This window comes from Anas acuta, chromosome 3 (assembly GCF_963932015.1).
Source record: "Anas acuta chromosome 3, bAnaAcu1.1, whole genome shotgun sequence".
Classification (NCBI taxonomy): Eukaryota; Metazoa; Chordata; class Aves; order Anseriformes; family Anatidae; genus Anas; species Anas acuta.
In genome coordinates, this window is record NC_088981.1 from 49799468 (window position 1) to 49817186 (window position 17719).

The 17719-nt window shown below is 33.8% G+C and overlaps 1 protein-coding gene across 2 annotated transcripts in view; it reads left to right on the top strand.

The window, feature by feature from the left end:
- The window catches only part of ADGB (androglobin), a 114180-nt gene that overhangs the window by 48502 nt on the left and 47959 nt on the right, over window positions 1-17719 (top strand). For both annotated transcript variants that reach the window (XM_068677031.1, XM_068677030.1), the window contains 6 exons: window positions 451-481; window positions 8278-8446; window positions 11221-11284; window positions 12942-13041; window positions 14096-14237; window positions 16491-16605. In XM_068677031.1, coding sequence (XP_068533132.1) covers window positions 451-481; window positions 8278-8446; window positions 11221-11284; window positions 12942-13041; window positions 14096-14237; window positions 16491-16605 — 621 coding nt within the window. The remainder of the gene's footprint in view (window positions 1-450; window positions 482-8277; window positions 8447-11220; window positions 11285-12941; window positions 13042-14095; window positions 14238-16490; window positions 16606-17719) is intronic.

A 17719-nucleotide genomic window follows, 5' to 3' on the forward strand; every position in this document is an offset into this window, starting at 1 on the left:
TGTATTGTACAGCTGATACAAAACTGAAGATGCGATAACAATCAGGCATGCTGTCTCCATTGCCACTTGTGTACACTTGCACAGTAAGAAACATTTGTTAGAAAAAGGAGCTCTCTATATACTCTCCAAGAATGGAAAATTAGAATAGGATAGAATCAGGTCTAGAATAGAACTAATTAGTTCTTAGAATAGAACTTATAGTCAAAGAAAAGTGGTAACAGAGAACATTTTTAATAGTATAGGAGTAGGCACACAGAACATCTTTTATCCGAGACTCACATGCACTTCTCTAGATAAACATCACTTCTCTGTCTCCCTCTCACCTTCCCTCTCCCTTTCTTCTCCTCAGAGATAACTTACTAGCTTGTTTATTACAGCTCAGGAAGGACTGCCCAAAAAGCAAATATTTTCTTTAAAAATATTTAAATATTTTTTTTTTCTTTCATGCAGGATCAGCATAATGCAGAGACCCCCACTGAAAGTAAGTATGTTTGAAATTTATATTCAGACTTTGCCAGTCTCATATCATTTGGCTTTGGTGCTAACCCTCGTTAAGAATATGAACAGTCATGTTGTTATGGGTGTTGGTTTTACGGAGAAAGACTTCAAAGAATGGGTGTAATTGCATAGAGTGAAATCTTCAGATTGGTATTTTAAAAAATCCCTGACTTGCAAGAATTTTTTGAAAAACATACACTTTACACACTGCAAAGTTATTCTGCAGTAAAATATACTGGATTTTGTACAGAGCTGTTCTGATCGCTATTTTTTACTTCTACTTAATTGTACTTTTTTTTCCCCCTGAAATAAAAGAAAAGGAAAATAAAAAAGGACAACTTCAATTTTAATAAATGCTATGGTTTTAGGTTAGTGTTTGAAGAGTGTGCAGATGGAAAATACTGAGTTATTTTTCAATATAAGTTGTTTTTTTTTTTTGTTTTTTTTAAGTGAATATTTTAGCAGTGTTGGCGGGAGAAGTTATGTTCCTTCTTTGTCAGTGAAGTGACCAAATAAGCTTTATGTACAACAAACCTCTCCAACACTTTCTGATAGGGTTCTTCCTTCTACCAGAGTCCTGAAAGTGAATCCCAGAGCAGAAGAACATGTGAAATGTGAATAACCTTCATGCTTTACTTACACTAGGATTCACACATGTGATATTAATACTTGTTTTGTTTTCACCTATTTAGTCCCTATAGAAGTCTGTCCAATTCACCTTTGCTTTTTAAGCATTTCTGAATGTTGATTCTCATGGGGGGAAAAGACACAGAACATAGTGTTTTAAAGATGTTTGATTTTGTTCTCTGTAAAATAATGTGATCCCTTCTTCCAGTAATTGAGAAATGTGATAACTAACCTCTCAGTTATTAAAGCATGTACACAGTTTCTTAGCTTCTAGAGTAATTAACCACAGTAATTTCACGCAACATGAATGTTCATGTATTTTTAAACTTTACTCATTTCTTGGAAAATTGTGCAACCGATCAACCAGCTCTAGTAACTCCAAAATAGGATACAAGATAAGCTCATAAAGAAAGACAACCACACAAAAAAACACTGGGCCATGCTTAAAGTATAATGAAGACTGAAAATACATTTATGATTTTTAAATATCTTGAAGCAAATGTGAGTCATTCCTGCAAAACCTATCTTAATAAATACTAATAAATATCTTTTACAAATAAATAGCTTTTAATCATTATGTTCTGTACAGGTAAAAGACAATTTTTACATTAAAACATTACATTTTACATAAGAACTGTTAATGATTTCAAGTGCTGTAGTGCTTGAATATCTTTTCTTTTGACTTTATATAGGATTTTTATTAATATCTTTCCAGTAAATAGAACCAAAATCTCACTGTATAAAATTCTATAAGTTAATGAGATGGAAATAAAATTCTTCAGCTATTGTCTCACAGTTTTGTACCTCTTTTAGTTCTATTCCAAAATTCAGTAGAAATGTAGTAGTTTGCAGTAGATGTCTCCTTAAAGCCTGACATGAATATGTTGGGATGTTGGAGTATTTCTGTAGCTGTCACTATTAATTGCTTCTGAAGCTAGTGCATCTCAGTAGCCAGATAGCTGTCTTTTCTGCTTATTCAAAATCTACTCAGGAATGGTAGAAATTGGTGCTAGAGTAATAACATGATAAAGTTTTTAACAGTTATCATTCAAAATTTGTAAAAATCAGACTGTTGGTTGTTAAAGTGGATAAAATCCTAAAAAGTGAGGTATCTTCATCAACACTCAGCAACATATCCTGAATGGATGAGATACTTCTTAAATGTTTCAAAAGTAAGAAATTGAAACTGAAAGAACAAGAAAATGCAGGGTTATCTAAAAAAAAAATATATTTTTAATTCCATTGGGGAAAAAAATCCCTCAGTCTTTTTTACAATCTTTGCATGCTGCATTCTGAAAAACACTTCTTGTAGCCAAAATAGCCAGAAGAGAGAAATCTGATGACTTACTCTGTGGCTTAGGTAATCTGGAGATGACTCCCATTGTTGCTCTTCTTTTGTATAAATCAATCAACTTTGCATCTATCATCTACTGGAAGATCTTTTTGCTTTATTGTGAATTTTTATCAGCAAACATCATGAGAAGAGTTGAGAAATCTCTATGATACCTATACTGGTATGTTGTGTATGTCCACAAAATATCATGTGATAGTCTTGTGTTTTGTTTTATAACAAGCTTTCTCATGCTACAGAGAGTTGTGGGCAGCTTTCTCCATGAGGTTCGTATTCTCATAGCATAACAGAGGAAAATGCGGAAGTGGACATGTTTACATCCTCTGACCTATAATACTAATAATTCACATTACTACTGTAACAAAATCCTCTGTGCTGATGTTAGGGTTTTCCTCACAATCTCCACTTGTGTTTTGTCATTTCTCTATGTAAAATCCATTTATTACATCTTTATATAGTTAATAATCATTACTGGATTCAAAGACTGGAGCTCTATGCTCATATTAGGTGGTATGATTGTTTTTCTTTAAATAACACACTTTCTTTTAATGTCTTAATTAATTATTTACAAACCCCGTCTCAAAAAAAATCATTTTAAAAGAAAAAACTATTGGGACAGAAGGCTTACTAATAAATCTTGGTTTAATGCTTTGCACTGTGTCATGCACTGTATGTTGTGAGGGTTATTTCCTATTATTCCAAAATGATTCACTGAGACTTTCAATTCCACATAATGTCTGAGAACATGAATCATGAACCAAGACTGAGGGAAACTGAGAAATCTTATTTAAAATGTTTTATTTATCAGTATAGGATTTTTAATGCACATTTTATCATTCTTAAAATCTTTTCAAAGTGTGCAAAGTATGTGAATGAGGATCCAATAACTTCAGAGCTTGGTTACAGGTCATCAGACAGCTGAATACATGGACAGTCTGATGTCAGGAAAGTTCCTTCTCTTCACTTACAGCAGATTTGACAAGCATTCCTATTGAGGGCAGTGCTATTTTACAAGCAAATTTAAACATATAAATGAATGCTTTTCCTGCTCTTCACTACCTTTTTTTTTTTTTTTTTTTTTTTTTTTAGGAAACTTTGTCCTCTCACATTTGTTGTAAATATGGTGCATCACTGTCTTTCTCTCGAATGTCCTGAGTAGAAAATCATAGCTTTACAAATCTGCCAGAACAACAACAAAAAAATGTCCTAAAACATATAATTACACTTAATTGTGCTCTGTATTAAAATGAATGTTCACATATTTACACTTGCTCTGTCTGCTCTGCTTTTACCATAAAGCAGCTATATACAAGATAAAGTGCTTTTCTATGATTCCTAATTGCTGTTGGTGCAGATAGTGAATCTGATGTAACTCATTCATGTTATCACATTATTCTCATGATTATATGTTATCTCACAGAAATCTTGCTGTTCCAGTATATTTATCCAGAAACATGATGACACTAAAATACAGTCTGGAAATGATAAGATCAGAAAGTGAAATTTCAAATAAACATGCTGGAATTATTCAGTGTGACGTTATTGTTATACCTATGAGATATATCAAAGTAGTACACTTCAGATGTAGAATATTTTCTAGATATTTTCTCTGATTGTGTGGAGAATCTTTAAATTTTCCAAAAAAGAGGCTATAATTTGATGGTCTATTGAAGTTGGTAGCTGGAGTTACTTTCAGCTTTGCAGTATTATATAATGCTTTTTTCATAATGAAAATGTAATTTGGCTTAAGGCAGCTCAGATTTAATATTTCAGTTTCTTTGCACACATGAAGGGGAATAATGCACCTTGTCCCAGCAGAGTTTTTCATTAATGGTCTGGTCCTTTCAAACCTGGCCTTCTGTGATTTTGTGAGAATCTATGACAAAGCAAATAAATAAATAAATAATAATAATTTAAAAAATGTAGTTGAATGAATATCAATATTTCCTCAGATTTTTTTATGGTTGAAATGCATTTGCAATTTATGTTCTTCATTGCTTTCTGTGTTTTGTTGTAGACCTCTCTATATTGTTACTTTGAGCATATTTAAGTAGGGTTCTCTCTCATTTTACAATCATCAGCAAAATATCTTATTGTGCAAAATAATAGCTAAAATGGTGTAATAGATACACATATTCTGTTCATGATGGTAGAGTAACATTTTTGGATAATTTTTTTTTCAGACCTCCGTACTACTCTGTCTATGCATATCTACATATGTCTAGGTCACTATCAAACACATAGCATTAATAATTTAAAATACACATGGTAATTTAGAGTATTTGCAAGGTAACAAGTGCAATGACTTTTTGACACATTTTGTGTCTGTACAATATAAAATACTTTCAGAGGATTACTTACCATATAATTTTCCCCATATAGGAATGCAAGGAGCAGAGATGAACATAATTCTTCAGCTATCAGCACAGCATTGTAGGAAATTCATTCTTTTGCTGTCATATTTAGTTAACTCAAATAGTTCTTTTCATTACCCTTTGTACAACAAATTGATAAGTTTCCCCCTCATAGAGTTAACTTTGTGCTGCTGAATAGCATTGTTTTAGAATAGAAATTGCTCAGTACTTATAATCCAATTGTATTGCAGACTGTCCACCACCGAAAGGGGCTGACTCTCCTCCTTTTCCCAATCTTTGACTCTATATCCTTTCCTTGCATCAGAACTGGTGATCACATGGGTCTTTGAGGACTCTGAAATTTCTGCTCTAAATGGGAAACTTCCATTTTTGTACATCTATTCCCATAAACCAGTTTGTCTATAGCTTTTTACAAAAAAAAAAAAAAAAAAAATAAGCAGAGAAATATTTTTCAATTTTGAAAAATTTTGAACAGTTTTTTTACAGGGTAGTATTATCATGCATTTGGCTAGCAGTCCCTTGAATTCATAATTTGTGTGTTCTCCTAAAGAGCTAGTTCATGACTACAAATAACCAGATAAAAAGTGTCCTGATACTGAATGTGTCAGCACCCAAAATGTAGTCAGTTTGATGAGGGAGCTTGACTTACATTTAAGCATCTCAGTAAAAAGCCAGAGCTTGAAAAATAATGAGCACTTATCAAAACCAATGACAGCTTTTGATGTTAACTGTCTTAGAAATGTCTTCTCAATTTCTTAAGAACTTTACTCTTTCTAATAATTCTGAGATTGTCATGCAGTACGATTTTTTCTTACCATAAAAATAGGGATTTGTGTAATAAACTCTGCTAATCTGTGTTTGTATTCTACTCTTTCTTTTTTCCCTTTTTAGATTTATTGTTTGAGTTTTTATGTTGGTTTGCTCTTAGTTGTTCATCTGCTTTTATTTGTTGTAATTTGTTGTTGTTGCAGTGGATGTTTTAGTATTACGTCTATAATTGAGTGTTTTAACTGATTAATCAAGTTACTTTTTTTCCTCTTGGTCTTGACTGCAGCATTAATCTTTGTAGTTTGAGTTCTAGGCAGTATCAAGTTCTTGAATTTCAATGTGCTCTGCCTTTTTCTAAAGATCTTTGCCAGGTTTAACTTTATAATATGCTTACATTACATCCCTGTGTATTTGATTAGTATTTGCATTTGTTCAAGGAATAAATTAGAAGAAAATTACGGGCAATTATTTTCTGAAATTATCTTCCATATGTCAGTCTTAAAATAATAATTTATACTGAGCAGCTCTTAAGATTTGCTTCAAATTTATTTATAGTTTTATTTCATAAATTATATCTTCACTGTAACACCCGGTGTTAGCAGTTTCTCATAGCTGGAAGTGTCACTTCTTGCATACAATGTATGTAAGCAGCTTGTTTTATTTTTTTCTTATATTTCTGTATGGAGCCAGGAAGCTCTGAACAGAATATTCTTTGGAATACGGGGATAAAAAAGGGTAAAATATGACATTTTTATGTCATATGATATTTTTCTAGTGGGGAAAATTCAGCCATTTTATTGACACTGCTTTTGCTTTCCTTTAGTTGTACTGGGAGGGCTAAGGTTTCCTCTGGCCCCAGTCTGCATGCATAATCAACAGAAAGGTTTATGTATGGACTTTTAAATAAGGTGGAACATTATCTTCTGTTCGAAGCCATCAGAGATCTATTGACCCAATAGATTCTAAACACAGTCTATTGATAGTATTCTAGCACTGGTGTTCAAAATGAAGAGAAACATCGAGCTGTAGGAAGATGGCAATGGCATAAGGCCATTGGCAATGGCATATGGCATGATGGTAATGGCAGATGGCAATGGCATAAGGCATAGTTCATCTCTGGTGACCCTTTTTGTGACAGGCAGATTTGTAAGCCACTGTGGTTATTTCTCTAGAGGCCTGAAAGCTGTATTAACTTATATCTAAGAAAAAGCCTAGGTTTCACAGCTTTCAAGAAGTTTTTCCATACTGTAAGGGAGAGAAAAAGGTCTTTGGCACTTTTCAAAGAATCATAGAACCATCTAGGTTGGAAAAGGCCTCTAATATCATCAAGTCCAACCATCAAGCTGACCTACTAAGTCCCATCACTAAACTATGTCCCTTAGTGTCATGTTCCCACATCTCTTAAATACCTTCAGGAATGGGGACTCCACTGCTTCCATGCCTGTTCTAATGCTTCACCACCCTCTCTGGGAAGAAACTCTTCCTAATATCCAATCTGAATCCCCCCTGGCACAACTTGAGGCTGTTTCCTTGTATCCTATCACTTGTCACCTGAGAAAAGAGACTGACACCCTCCTAAATGCATCCTCCTTTCAGACAGTCAAAGAGAACAATGAAGTCTGCCCTCAACCTCCACTTCTCAAGACTAAATCTCAAGCCCCTCGGTCACTCCTCAGAAATCTTATCTTCTGACATCTCCTTACATTACACTACTTCTCATTCTTGAAAAATAGTTGCAAAAATAATTTAGAACCATTTATATCCGGTAAACTCATTATTCAGCAGATCGCTATATGTTTCACTGATCGTGAAATATTACAAAGCATATTTAAATATAAATTATGCATTTTTCTAATCAGCTTTCTGATTTGTAAAAACCTGTTTGGATATTACCTCATGTTTTTCCTTAGGAAACATTCTGATTTAATAGCTGTTAATGTTTGAACTCTTCTATTCTATTAATCTCAGCTATTCTGAGCTCTCCTCAATACTTCTTTTTGGAGAAGACTAAACATGTCCTACAACAATTCAGATGAATTTCACAGAGTAAAGGCAGAGAAAGGTGATCTTTCAATGCAAATTAAAATGTTATTAAATAATTACAAAATGTTTCTACATGACAATTCTGTGTTGATATTTTGGTATACATATGACAATAGTTCAGATTTTTCTACAAGAACACAAAGGTAATATTGTTCAAATTAACTTCTGTTAACAAGTAGACTTGTGTGTGTAGTATTAAAGGAGTACTACCTAAGTACCAGCAGCAAAACTAGGTCTTTATGTTCTCACTCTAATATATTTTTTGTCTTCTGGAGGTAATAAAAAAATATGTCATACTGCCACACCAGCTTTGCACTGAACAGAAGCTTTGGACAAATTGTTATATATTTCTTACATGCTCATTTCAGATGCAGGCAACAAGAACCTATACAGAATTGTTTCAGTCATCTTTTGAACTTTGTATTTTATTTTATTTTATTTTATTTTATTTTATTTTATTTTATTTTATTTTATTTTATTTTATTTTATTTTATCTCTTAATATGTATGGAAAATACCCTAATAATTTCAGGATAATTTTTCAAAATAAATATAATTTTACTTTGATGTATATATTATCAGTGTATTGAGTCTGTGTGTCTTCTTATCTCTGCAGAAGAATTGCATGAAAATATTAGCTCTGATGCAAAACAAATGTCAGAAACAGCTGATACTGATATGAACAGCCAGACAGAAGATAAATCAAAGGAAGAAATCAAGTCAGAAATTACTTCTGTTTCCAAGGAAACCTGGATTAGCTTTGAAGACTTCTGTGTTTGTTTCCAGTAAGAAGCAGAGGTTTTGTGTTGTATTCCTTAAAATGTATGGTATAATAATGATAGAATGTGAAATGTGACCATATAAAACCTATTTATTCTCAACAGATCTTTTTTGTGTAACTATCCTTCCTTTTTAGGGTAGTTCCAAGGCTTCAGACCAGACTTATTGTCTCTATTGGCAGTGAATCTGTAGGTGCAACCCCAGGCTGTCTTGGGTGTGCCCTCCAGAATACTGCAGAGAACACAGCCATCAGCTTCATGAAGTGTATTACACACTGTATGTAATGTGGGTAGAACATGGTAGGTCATGGAGCACAAAGCAATTCGGATGCTCTAATCTGACACATCAGCCACTGGTTGGCCTCAGTCTGTGAACGTTACAATTCTAAAGCAATAGAAGTTGTTGAAATCTTCCATATTTGAAAGGGAAAAAATTCTAAATGTCACATTTTTACTCACACTTAGCACTTGGCATTATGCATGTGTAACATATAAAGCATAGACAAGACAGATCAAGACAAGTGCAACATTGATGTTGCACATCAGCCCTTAGGTAAGATTTTTTTTTTCCCTCACTACTTCAGAACTTACTCCAGAAAAGAAACTTTGTATTCTCCCACCAATTTTAAAATTTCTTCTTTTAAAAATTGTGTAGTTTACTTAGTATTTATATATATTTCAGACCTGATCTGTATATTAAAAATAAACACCCTTTTCTGATGTCCTTTAAAATCATTCTGCTATTTGTAATTGTCACGTTGATTGCATGCTGTTCTTGCTGTCATTTTTCATTTCTACCTTCTCCTGGTACCCACCTTCCCTTCTGGGGTATCCCTTTAACTTCTGTTCTCTGTATTTAAGGAGCCTGGAAAAATACAGCTCCTTTGGACAACCTCACATTGCTGACGGGAGTAATTTTCTCAGAGAAAACTCTCACTTCTTTTTTTTTATTTTTTTCATTTTAGTTTGTAATTGGGATTTTTTTGTGTGAAGTTTTTATTTTCATAAATTAGTGTTTTTCTTGAGCAGATAAGACATGCAGGGGGAGTATACAAGGGAGAAGGTATAACTTTTATACCTGCAGCACTGCAGGAACTAGCTTGTTAAGGCTTGTCTGACTCATTTTAGGGACCCCAGGCTCAGAGAGATACAGCTTTCGGGGGGGGGGCAAAAAGCAAAGACTTTTCCTTTTAATTCGAAATCCTTGTCCTTCCAACAGTGTGACATAGAGTGTAAAATATGGATTCTTAAACTTGTCCCCCTGTACTCGGCTCTGGTGAGGCCGCACCTCGAGTACTGTGTTCAGTTTTGGGCCCCTCGCTACAAGAAGGACATCGAGGTGCTTGAGCGGGTCCAAAGAAGGGCGACGAAGCTGGTGAGGGGCCTGGAGAGCAAGTCCTATGAGGAGCGGCTGAAGGAGCTGGGCTTGTTCAGCCTAGAGAAGAGGAGGCTCAGGGGTGACCTTGTTGCTCTGTATAAGTACATTAAAGGAGGCTGTAGCGAGGTGGGGGTTGGCCTGTTCTCCCATGTGCCTGGTGACAGGACGAGGGGCAATGGGCTAAAGTTACGCCAGGGGAGTTTTAGGTTAGATGTTAGGAAGAATTTCTTTACTGAAAGGGTTGTTAGGCACTGGAACAGGCTGCCCAGGGAGGTGGTGGAGTCACCATCCCTGGAAGTCTTCAAAAGACGTTTAGATGTAGAACTTAGGGATATGGTTTAGTGGGTACTGTTAGTGTTAGGTTAGAGGTTGGACTCGATGATCTTGAGGTCTCTTCCAACCTAGAGATTCTGTGATTCTGTGAAATGTTAAAATACGGTTGACATTTTGTAGACTACAGCAATATTAAGAAATACCAAGCATTTGTCAGTTTCTTACATTCCTGTTCTAAGTGCATATGAGTTAACTTATTTTTACAGTGAACTGGTAAAGCGTTTTTTACTAAAAGCATCTGTATTCACTTTTGAAGAATTTATCACTCGAAGAATTTAGGTGCATAACATTTTAATTTTTACCAGTCAGTTCTGTTGAAAGCATTTCCTTACCTGACTAGTCTATATTTCCCACACCATCAAAACAAGATGAATTTTCAGAGTTTGTATCACTTTTGGGAAATCAGAAAAACTCTGGTCATTGTAGGAATTGATATTTCAGCAATAAATCATGAATAAAATATCTGAGTAATCAAAACATTTATTTTATGTAAGACATTGGACTTCACATTCAATGTCATCCATCCTAAATTAACACTGAAGCCAAAATATTGTCCTTGGTTAAATCAAGGTCAGAATATATATATGTATTATTTTATTTTATTTTTTTATTAGGAATTATGATAAAGTTTCTGAAAGTAACTAGTCACCAGGTAATTGAAAGAGGTATTAATAGACTTTACAAAAGATTCTACCTTACCATGAAATGCTTCGTAGAAAACTTCATTACAGTCATTTTTAGGCATGGAAATTGTTAGCTTATTACAATTCATAGATTACAGATTAATAGGACAAATTAGCGGTTTGACCTCCAGTGGACTGCACTTTATAAGTACAGCAAAAGTATTAATTATTATCAGCTGCTTTCTCCAGAGATGAATTGTACTGTCCTTTTATGAAGCAAAAAATACTGAATCATTTATGAGAAATAGCTGTGATTTATGGAAGATTATAATGCATTTACTAAGTAAAATTAGTATCTTACGCAATGAAAAAGACATTTACCTGAAATATGTCATTTATACTAAGATTATTTTCCCACTTTTTGTTTTTTATTGTTTTCTTCCTAGGAACCTGTATGTTTTCCATAAGCCACACACATATACTTACAATTACCAGAAGACAGAGTTTAAGGTATATGACTATATTGAGTTTGTACGTACTTTTAAAAATTTTTGTGAAAACTTTACATAATTCAATAGTATATATTTTCTAAATTTCATTGGTACACCAGATAGAACTGCTATTACTGAAAAAATAATAACACTTTAGGATTATTATAGTCAATATAATGATTATGTTTGCTAGAAAATACCCAGAAGTGTTTCGTTGTGTTTAAGACAAGGAGAAAAAAATGTTGTGGATTGCCATTGCAGAATAATTCAAGACATATTGAATAAGTAAATCATAAAAGTTGGTGGTGAGAGTATATTTTAGAGTGAAACACATCTCTATACATTCTTTATCTTGAATGAAGTCTGCCTCATAGCTATTTAGAGACTTTTCTAAATTAATTTCAATAATGATTCAGCTTCAGAATCCCCTCTTCAGTTCTCATTCATCTTCATCTGTCACCTAGTACCCAAATCAGGGGTCTGTTAGATTAGTCCTCCATTTTTTCTTTACATACTAAGTTCTATGATCAAGTTCTGATGCAGAACTAACCCTCAGTTACACTGAAATAATGATGGCTTTTAAACCTGCCATTAGTTCATATTATCAGAATGTTATTCAACATGTCTGAATATCCTGTTCCAGCTCTAGTTGCATGCTGCAACTGTAGTGTAATTACATAGTAATTTGTTAAATATAAACTCCAGGTATGAATTTAATGTAAAATTCTGTACTGAGAAAGTTAACTACATGGATTGTACTTCATAATTGTAGTGCCTCTACCCCTCTCTGTATTTATAATCAAATCATAACAAATTTTAATTGAAAATTGCACAATATACTTCCACAAGCCGTAATCAAATACAGTCTATATAACCTTCTGTGGTGGTGTGCTAAAAACGTATCTAATCACCCTTTGCTATAACATCATTCTATTTTTTACATTGATAAGCATGAGGTGTTTACACTATTAGGCAAATTCTGTATCAGCATTATAAAAAACACTTTAAATTATGCTACAAAACCAACAGAATTTTATTCCAGGATCAAACACCAAAAACTTACTTATATGTCTTCAGGAAAAAGCTGACATATTAAAAGTTCTGAAGCAAAGAAGCTTATTCACCTTCAGATTTTGAAGAATATCTAGGAACAGCAGAGTCATTCTACAGTTTTTGATATTTGAATGAGAATTTTGTATTAAAGTTGAAAATGCAAAGTGTTGCCTCCATACATAATGAGGCAGAATCAGTTATGTTTACCAATTAAAAGAGCCCTTATTTCTTATAAGCTTACTGTATCTAACTAGAGTCAGGAAGTTGCAACACAAAGCAAACATTTTGTTCTTCTGTTAAATGCTGTTTGTCACGGGGAACTACTGAAGTACTACATGTAAAGAAAATCATGTAAAAGTAGATTAATTCTCATTCAAGAAGCTTTTACATTTTCTTTTATCTCCTAAATGAACAATATCATTCATACATGCAGCATGAGGCTCTGGGCTTGAATGATGTCTGCTGTTTGGAGGACATAAGGACGATTAATTTCATTTTCATGTCGTATCTGTGATCATAATATCCAAAATCTAATGCTTTTTATAAGTCTGAGCAGGCCATATTCAACAAAAATGAAAGATAGTAAAAATTGAAAGATAAGAAAATGTCTTTTTTCCATACAGTGTAATGATGATCGAGTCCTCTATTATTTACTTGTGGACAGTCTGAATCCCATTGAAATACTGGTTAGTTTCTCTGCATTAGTACGCTGGGACATTGGAGGTAAGGCCAATGCAGAAAAGTGTATGTTAATGTTTAATATGTTTATGAAGTTGAGTTTAGTCATGGAGTATTTTGACATAGGTTAGCATTAAATAGTAAAGTTGATTCTTGGTAATACACTAAAAGTCCAAGGAACGTTTTCTTGTTACTTCATGTTGAAAATGAATATTTTCTTGAAAGGATCCCTTTACTGTATATTATGTTTTGATGCATACTTTTCATCAATATCTTTCTGATATGGATTTTGTTGTGTTTCTTTTTTTTTTTTTTTTTTTAAGTCTAAGCAATTTTCATTCTTGAAAGCCACTTTATGCCTTAGCTGATAAAAATGCAGTAAAGTTAGTAATATGACGAGATTATTTTTGAACTGATTTTTAAACCAATGCACAGTAAGCTCATTTAAAGGTGGATTATTTCAAAATCCAAAAGTTTGGATGGTTTAAATAAAAATTGCTTGAATTCTATGGGAATCATAGAATAGCATATAGTAAAGCTAATGAATATTATGACGATCAGCTTAAGTTAAAAAGATGTTTGAACATCAGGTATAGACATAATTTTAGTGCTTCAGGAGTACAGTAGCTATAACCAAAAGAAATCTTAAAACCAGAACAAAACAACAACAAAAACAATGCCAAAACCTAATCAACCTGTTAAAATAACTAAGCTATAGTAGGAATATAAGCTCTGTATGTGTGTTCACTTTCTTTGCAAGATAACATATTATGCATTCTAAAACTTTTAAGAAGTTTTAGAGCATCTTTAAGTGACTTGGAAGATATCAAATTTACACATTCTTTCAATGCCTTGTTTTAGCCATGGTTTTCTAGTAAACAGTACAAATTAGCCATATTCTTTATCACCTGAATATTTTGAATGACTACATCTTTTCTGTTCATTATCAAAACCTATATACAGATCTCAATGACTGTAAGGTAGATATATATTCACATAAATGTATTTGTATTAATTTTAACTGTTATGCCTTCCCCTTAATTGTGTTTTGTTTGTTTGTTCGTTGGTTATTTCTGTTTGGTTTTCTCTCTTATCATAGCTACTAAACAAGAGGCTCCTAGTACTTCAAAGGCAACACTGATGGTTGAACATTTCTCTTGGAAATGTGCAGCTCCTGGGGAGCTTGTGCTGAAGATGCGTACATATGCAACCAAAGCTACTGTGTTAAATCTTCCTGTTGGGTATGTACGAGCCTTCATTTCTGAAGGCTTCTTTGTGCCTAGAGATTGAGAAGATTTTTTACTTTACATAGGTTTTATTTCCTAAAATGTAAGTTTTTGAAATATCAAACTGTTTGATAGCTAAGATTTGGTAAGACTGCAAAATTAGTAGGAATTTAAAATAATTAACCAAGCCCTTATAAAGATTTTGAACTTTTTGCTCTTGTTTAATAGTACTGAGCAAGACAAATCTTGTTTGTTAGTTTATATGTTTTAATACAAAAATATTTTGAACTAGAATACAATTTTTACTTAACATTATTTCTAACTAGAATGATTTTGAGGTATTTATCAAAATGCAAAAAAAAATAAATAAATTAGGATTTTTAGTGGAACTGTGAAAGAATAATGCAAATGCAGAAGGTTCATAGAAATAGGATTTATGAACCATGAAAGGAGAAATTCTGAGGGCATCCAAGAAGCCTTGCATAGCTTACCTCACATTCTAAAGTTATTTCAAAACTGTATTGCTACTGCTTAATGTAATTTATTTATCTTTGTATGTAACTCTGTATGTGTAGTATAAAGCATTGCCTGATTATTAAAATAAATAGATGAAAGGCAAAAGCCTTTGATATTTGTTAGTTTCTGACAATTTTTCCAGTGAAAGATGACATCACTGTATCTTGCCCTAAGCAGGAAGTTGCTGACTAATTCATTGAGGCCTTTTACATTTCCAAAAATAGAGACACCCCAAAAACACATCAAAAAGATGACACAAAATGTATTTGGAAAGTAATGATCTGAACTTTCAGCTTGCTTTTTTTCCCTGCTCTTTTAAGATAGTTTATCGTTCTTAAAATATAAATCAGTATTATGCTACATACTTAGAGTACAACAAAACGTACTTTAGAGCATTGATTGAGTATATATCAAATATATGTCATATATTTTAAATCCCTTAAAACAACAAAAACAAATAAATAAGCATAGAGAAAAAAAACACACAATGCTAGCATGTTGATATTAAAAGTAGATATTTAGTAGAGCCTGCTAATTGTCTGGATGTGGATTAATATAGAAAAGATACATGTACTATTCTGATTGTAGGTTAGTTCTTTGGCACGCGCATTTCCTAAGCGTAGTTTCCAAATTTGCATACCCCTGTCCTCTATAAAGCCAAAATAAGTTCTTCTTGCACCTGCAAACTTCAAAGTTACTAGAGATACAGGCAATTCTAAAAGTTAAGCATCCCACTTTTGATTCTCTCTCCTCTATTCAGGCTTTCAGTAAACCTTAATTTACAGCAGGTGTGGGAAAGAAATGGGCTTACTGACCACTCCCCCATTTCACTCCAAATAAGAAATGACTTGTTCAGCCAGGAAGGCAGATTCTTCCCTCTGCGTCTTGGTTGCCAGGGGGCACCTCACATTTCACTCCAAACAAGACAGGATTTAAAAAAATCTTTGGGATGTGGTTAGCAATATAACTCTCCTTTTTTATTTTCACTGCTGTATTGCTGTTTAAAACAAAGTTGCAGCTTTTACAAACCTACGGAGCTAAATGCCATTCTGACAATGATATAAGACCATGAAACTTCGCTATTTAATGGCAGTAGATTTCTCACGTATTTCAGAGGGACTGTAGGAAACTACTCACTGGAGAGAGGAGCTTGAGACCCCAGTGTTGTATAACCACAGTTAGAAATATTTTTACTTGTGATTGGAACCTATCGTGAGCTAAACAAGAATGAGATAGGCATAAGCCAATAACACATACTGAATTTTTGTGTTTTGCCACCTGAGTAGATAACGGTTGGATGGTTTGGCCCACAGTTGCTACACAAAGCCATCAATCTGAAAAGTTTATCTACCAAACATCTGTTATTTTTTTCTGTTTTTTTTTTTTTTTTTTTTTTTTTTTACTGTTGCAAACATGGAAATTATGGTCTAAGTTATTTTTTTGACCAGAACATTTATCTTGAATAAATATTGAATTTATTCATATTGAATAAATACTGAAATCATGTATTTTGATGTTGAAAAGGGAGTAAAATCTAATAAATAAACAAACAAAATAGCGACTTTTCTGATTTTACCTACAGCCTATACCTGGAAGTTCTTGCAAAGTAATAAATTAGAAATGCAGGATTTGAAGAACTAGAAAAAAATAGGAAAGGATTTCATTTTTGCCAAATGTTTGTATGAAAGGAAAAATGTAAGATTTACTATGACTTTAAAACAAAACTTTTTTTTTTTTTTTTCTTTACTGTAGGCGACACATACTGCTATTCACAGTAAGTTCTCCCATAGGGTACCATATTCATCTCTGTAGCATGGTGCCATGTGTTTTTGGAGAAGAGGATGCTGTGATTCCAAGTCTAGAAAAGGTATGCATAGCAAGAACCAGTCAAACATCATGCTAAAGCTGTTTCTGACTGTTATTTAGTTTTAAAGTGAAGTACTGTTGGATCTTCATTTAGTTATTATGTTTCAGTATGAAATGGATGAAAAGATAGAAGAAATATGTTTTGTAACAAGTACTGAGTTGGATTTTGCAACAGCTGTCTTGTATAAATGTGGAAGCAAGCATCGGATAGTACAGTAGTTCACATCGAACAGCAGTGTGGAATGGAATACTCAAAATACTCTAGCTGACATACATATGTCAGAGGTTGTGTATAAGTTCTCTGTTGGAGGCAAGTAGTAAAATACATGTACGAGTATCATTCCATATTCAAACGTACCTGTCTAGTAAAAATAAATTGTCGCATCAATGAAATTTGTTTTGTCCCATGAGATCACATATTACTCACTGAGTCCCAGAGTAGCTTTTATCCCTAAAAATAAACAATTGATTCAAACAACTTTTCATTACTGAGATAAGAGGCCACAGAGAGTAATTATTACAGCTTTTGGTCTTTGTTGCATACATTCCAGACAGATATCACTGCCATTTGTATTTTCAAGATTTCTTTGGCAAGCGCTATGCCCAAATGTTTGGCATGGACAGATGGGGAGGGAGTGTAACTTCTAGAGCTCAGTTGTGCAGTGAAATAAAATTAAAAGACGAGTATAACAAATTTATATACCAATGTAGATCCTCCTGGCCAAGCTCTGGAAGTGTGGGATCCATGAGTGGACAGTGGGGTGGATTGAGAACTGGCTGGATGGCAGAGCTCAGGGTTTGTGCTTAATGGTGCTGAGTCTAGTTGGAGGCCTGTGGCTAGTGGTGTCCCCCAGGGGTCACTATTGGGTCCAGTGCTATTCAACTTATCAGTAACCTGGATGAAGGGACAGAGTGCACCCTCAGCAAATTTGCTGATTATACAAAGCTTGGCGGAGTGGCTGACATATCAGAAGCCTGTGCGGCCATTCAGAGGGACCTGGACAGGCTTGAGAGAGAGTTGGGCGGAGAGGAACCTCATGAGGTTCTACAAGGGCAAGTGCAAGGTGCTGCACCTGGGGAGGAACAGCCCCAGTCACCAGTACAGGTTGAGGGCT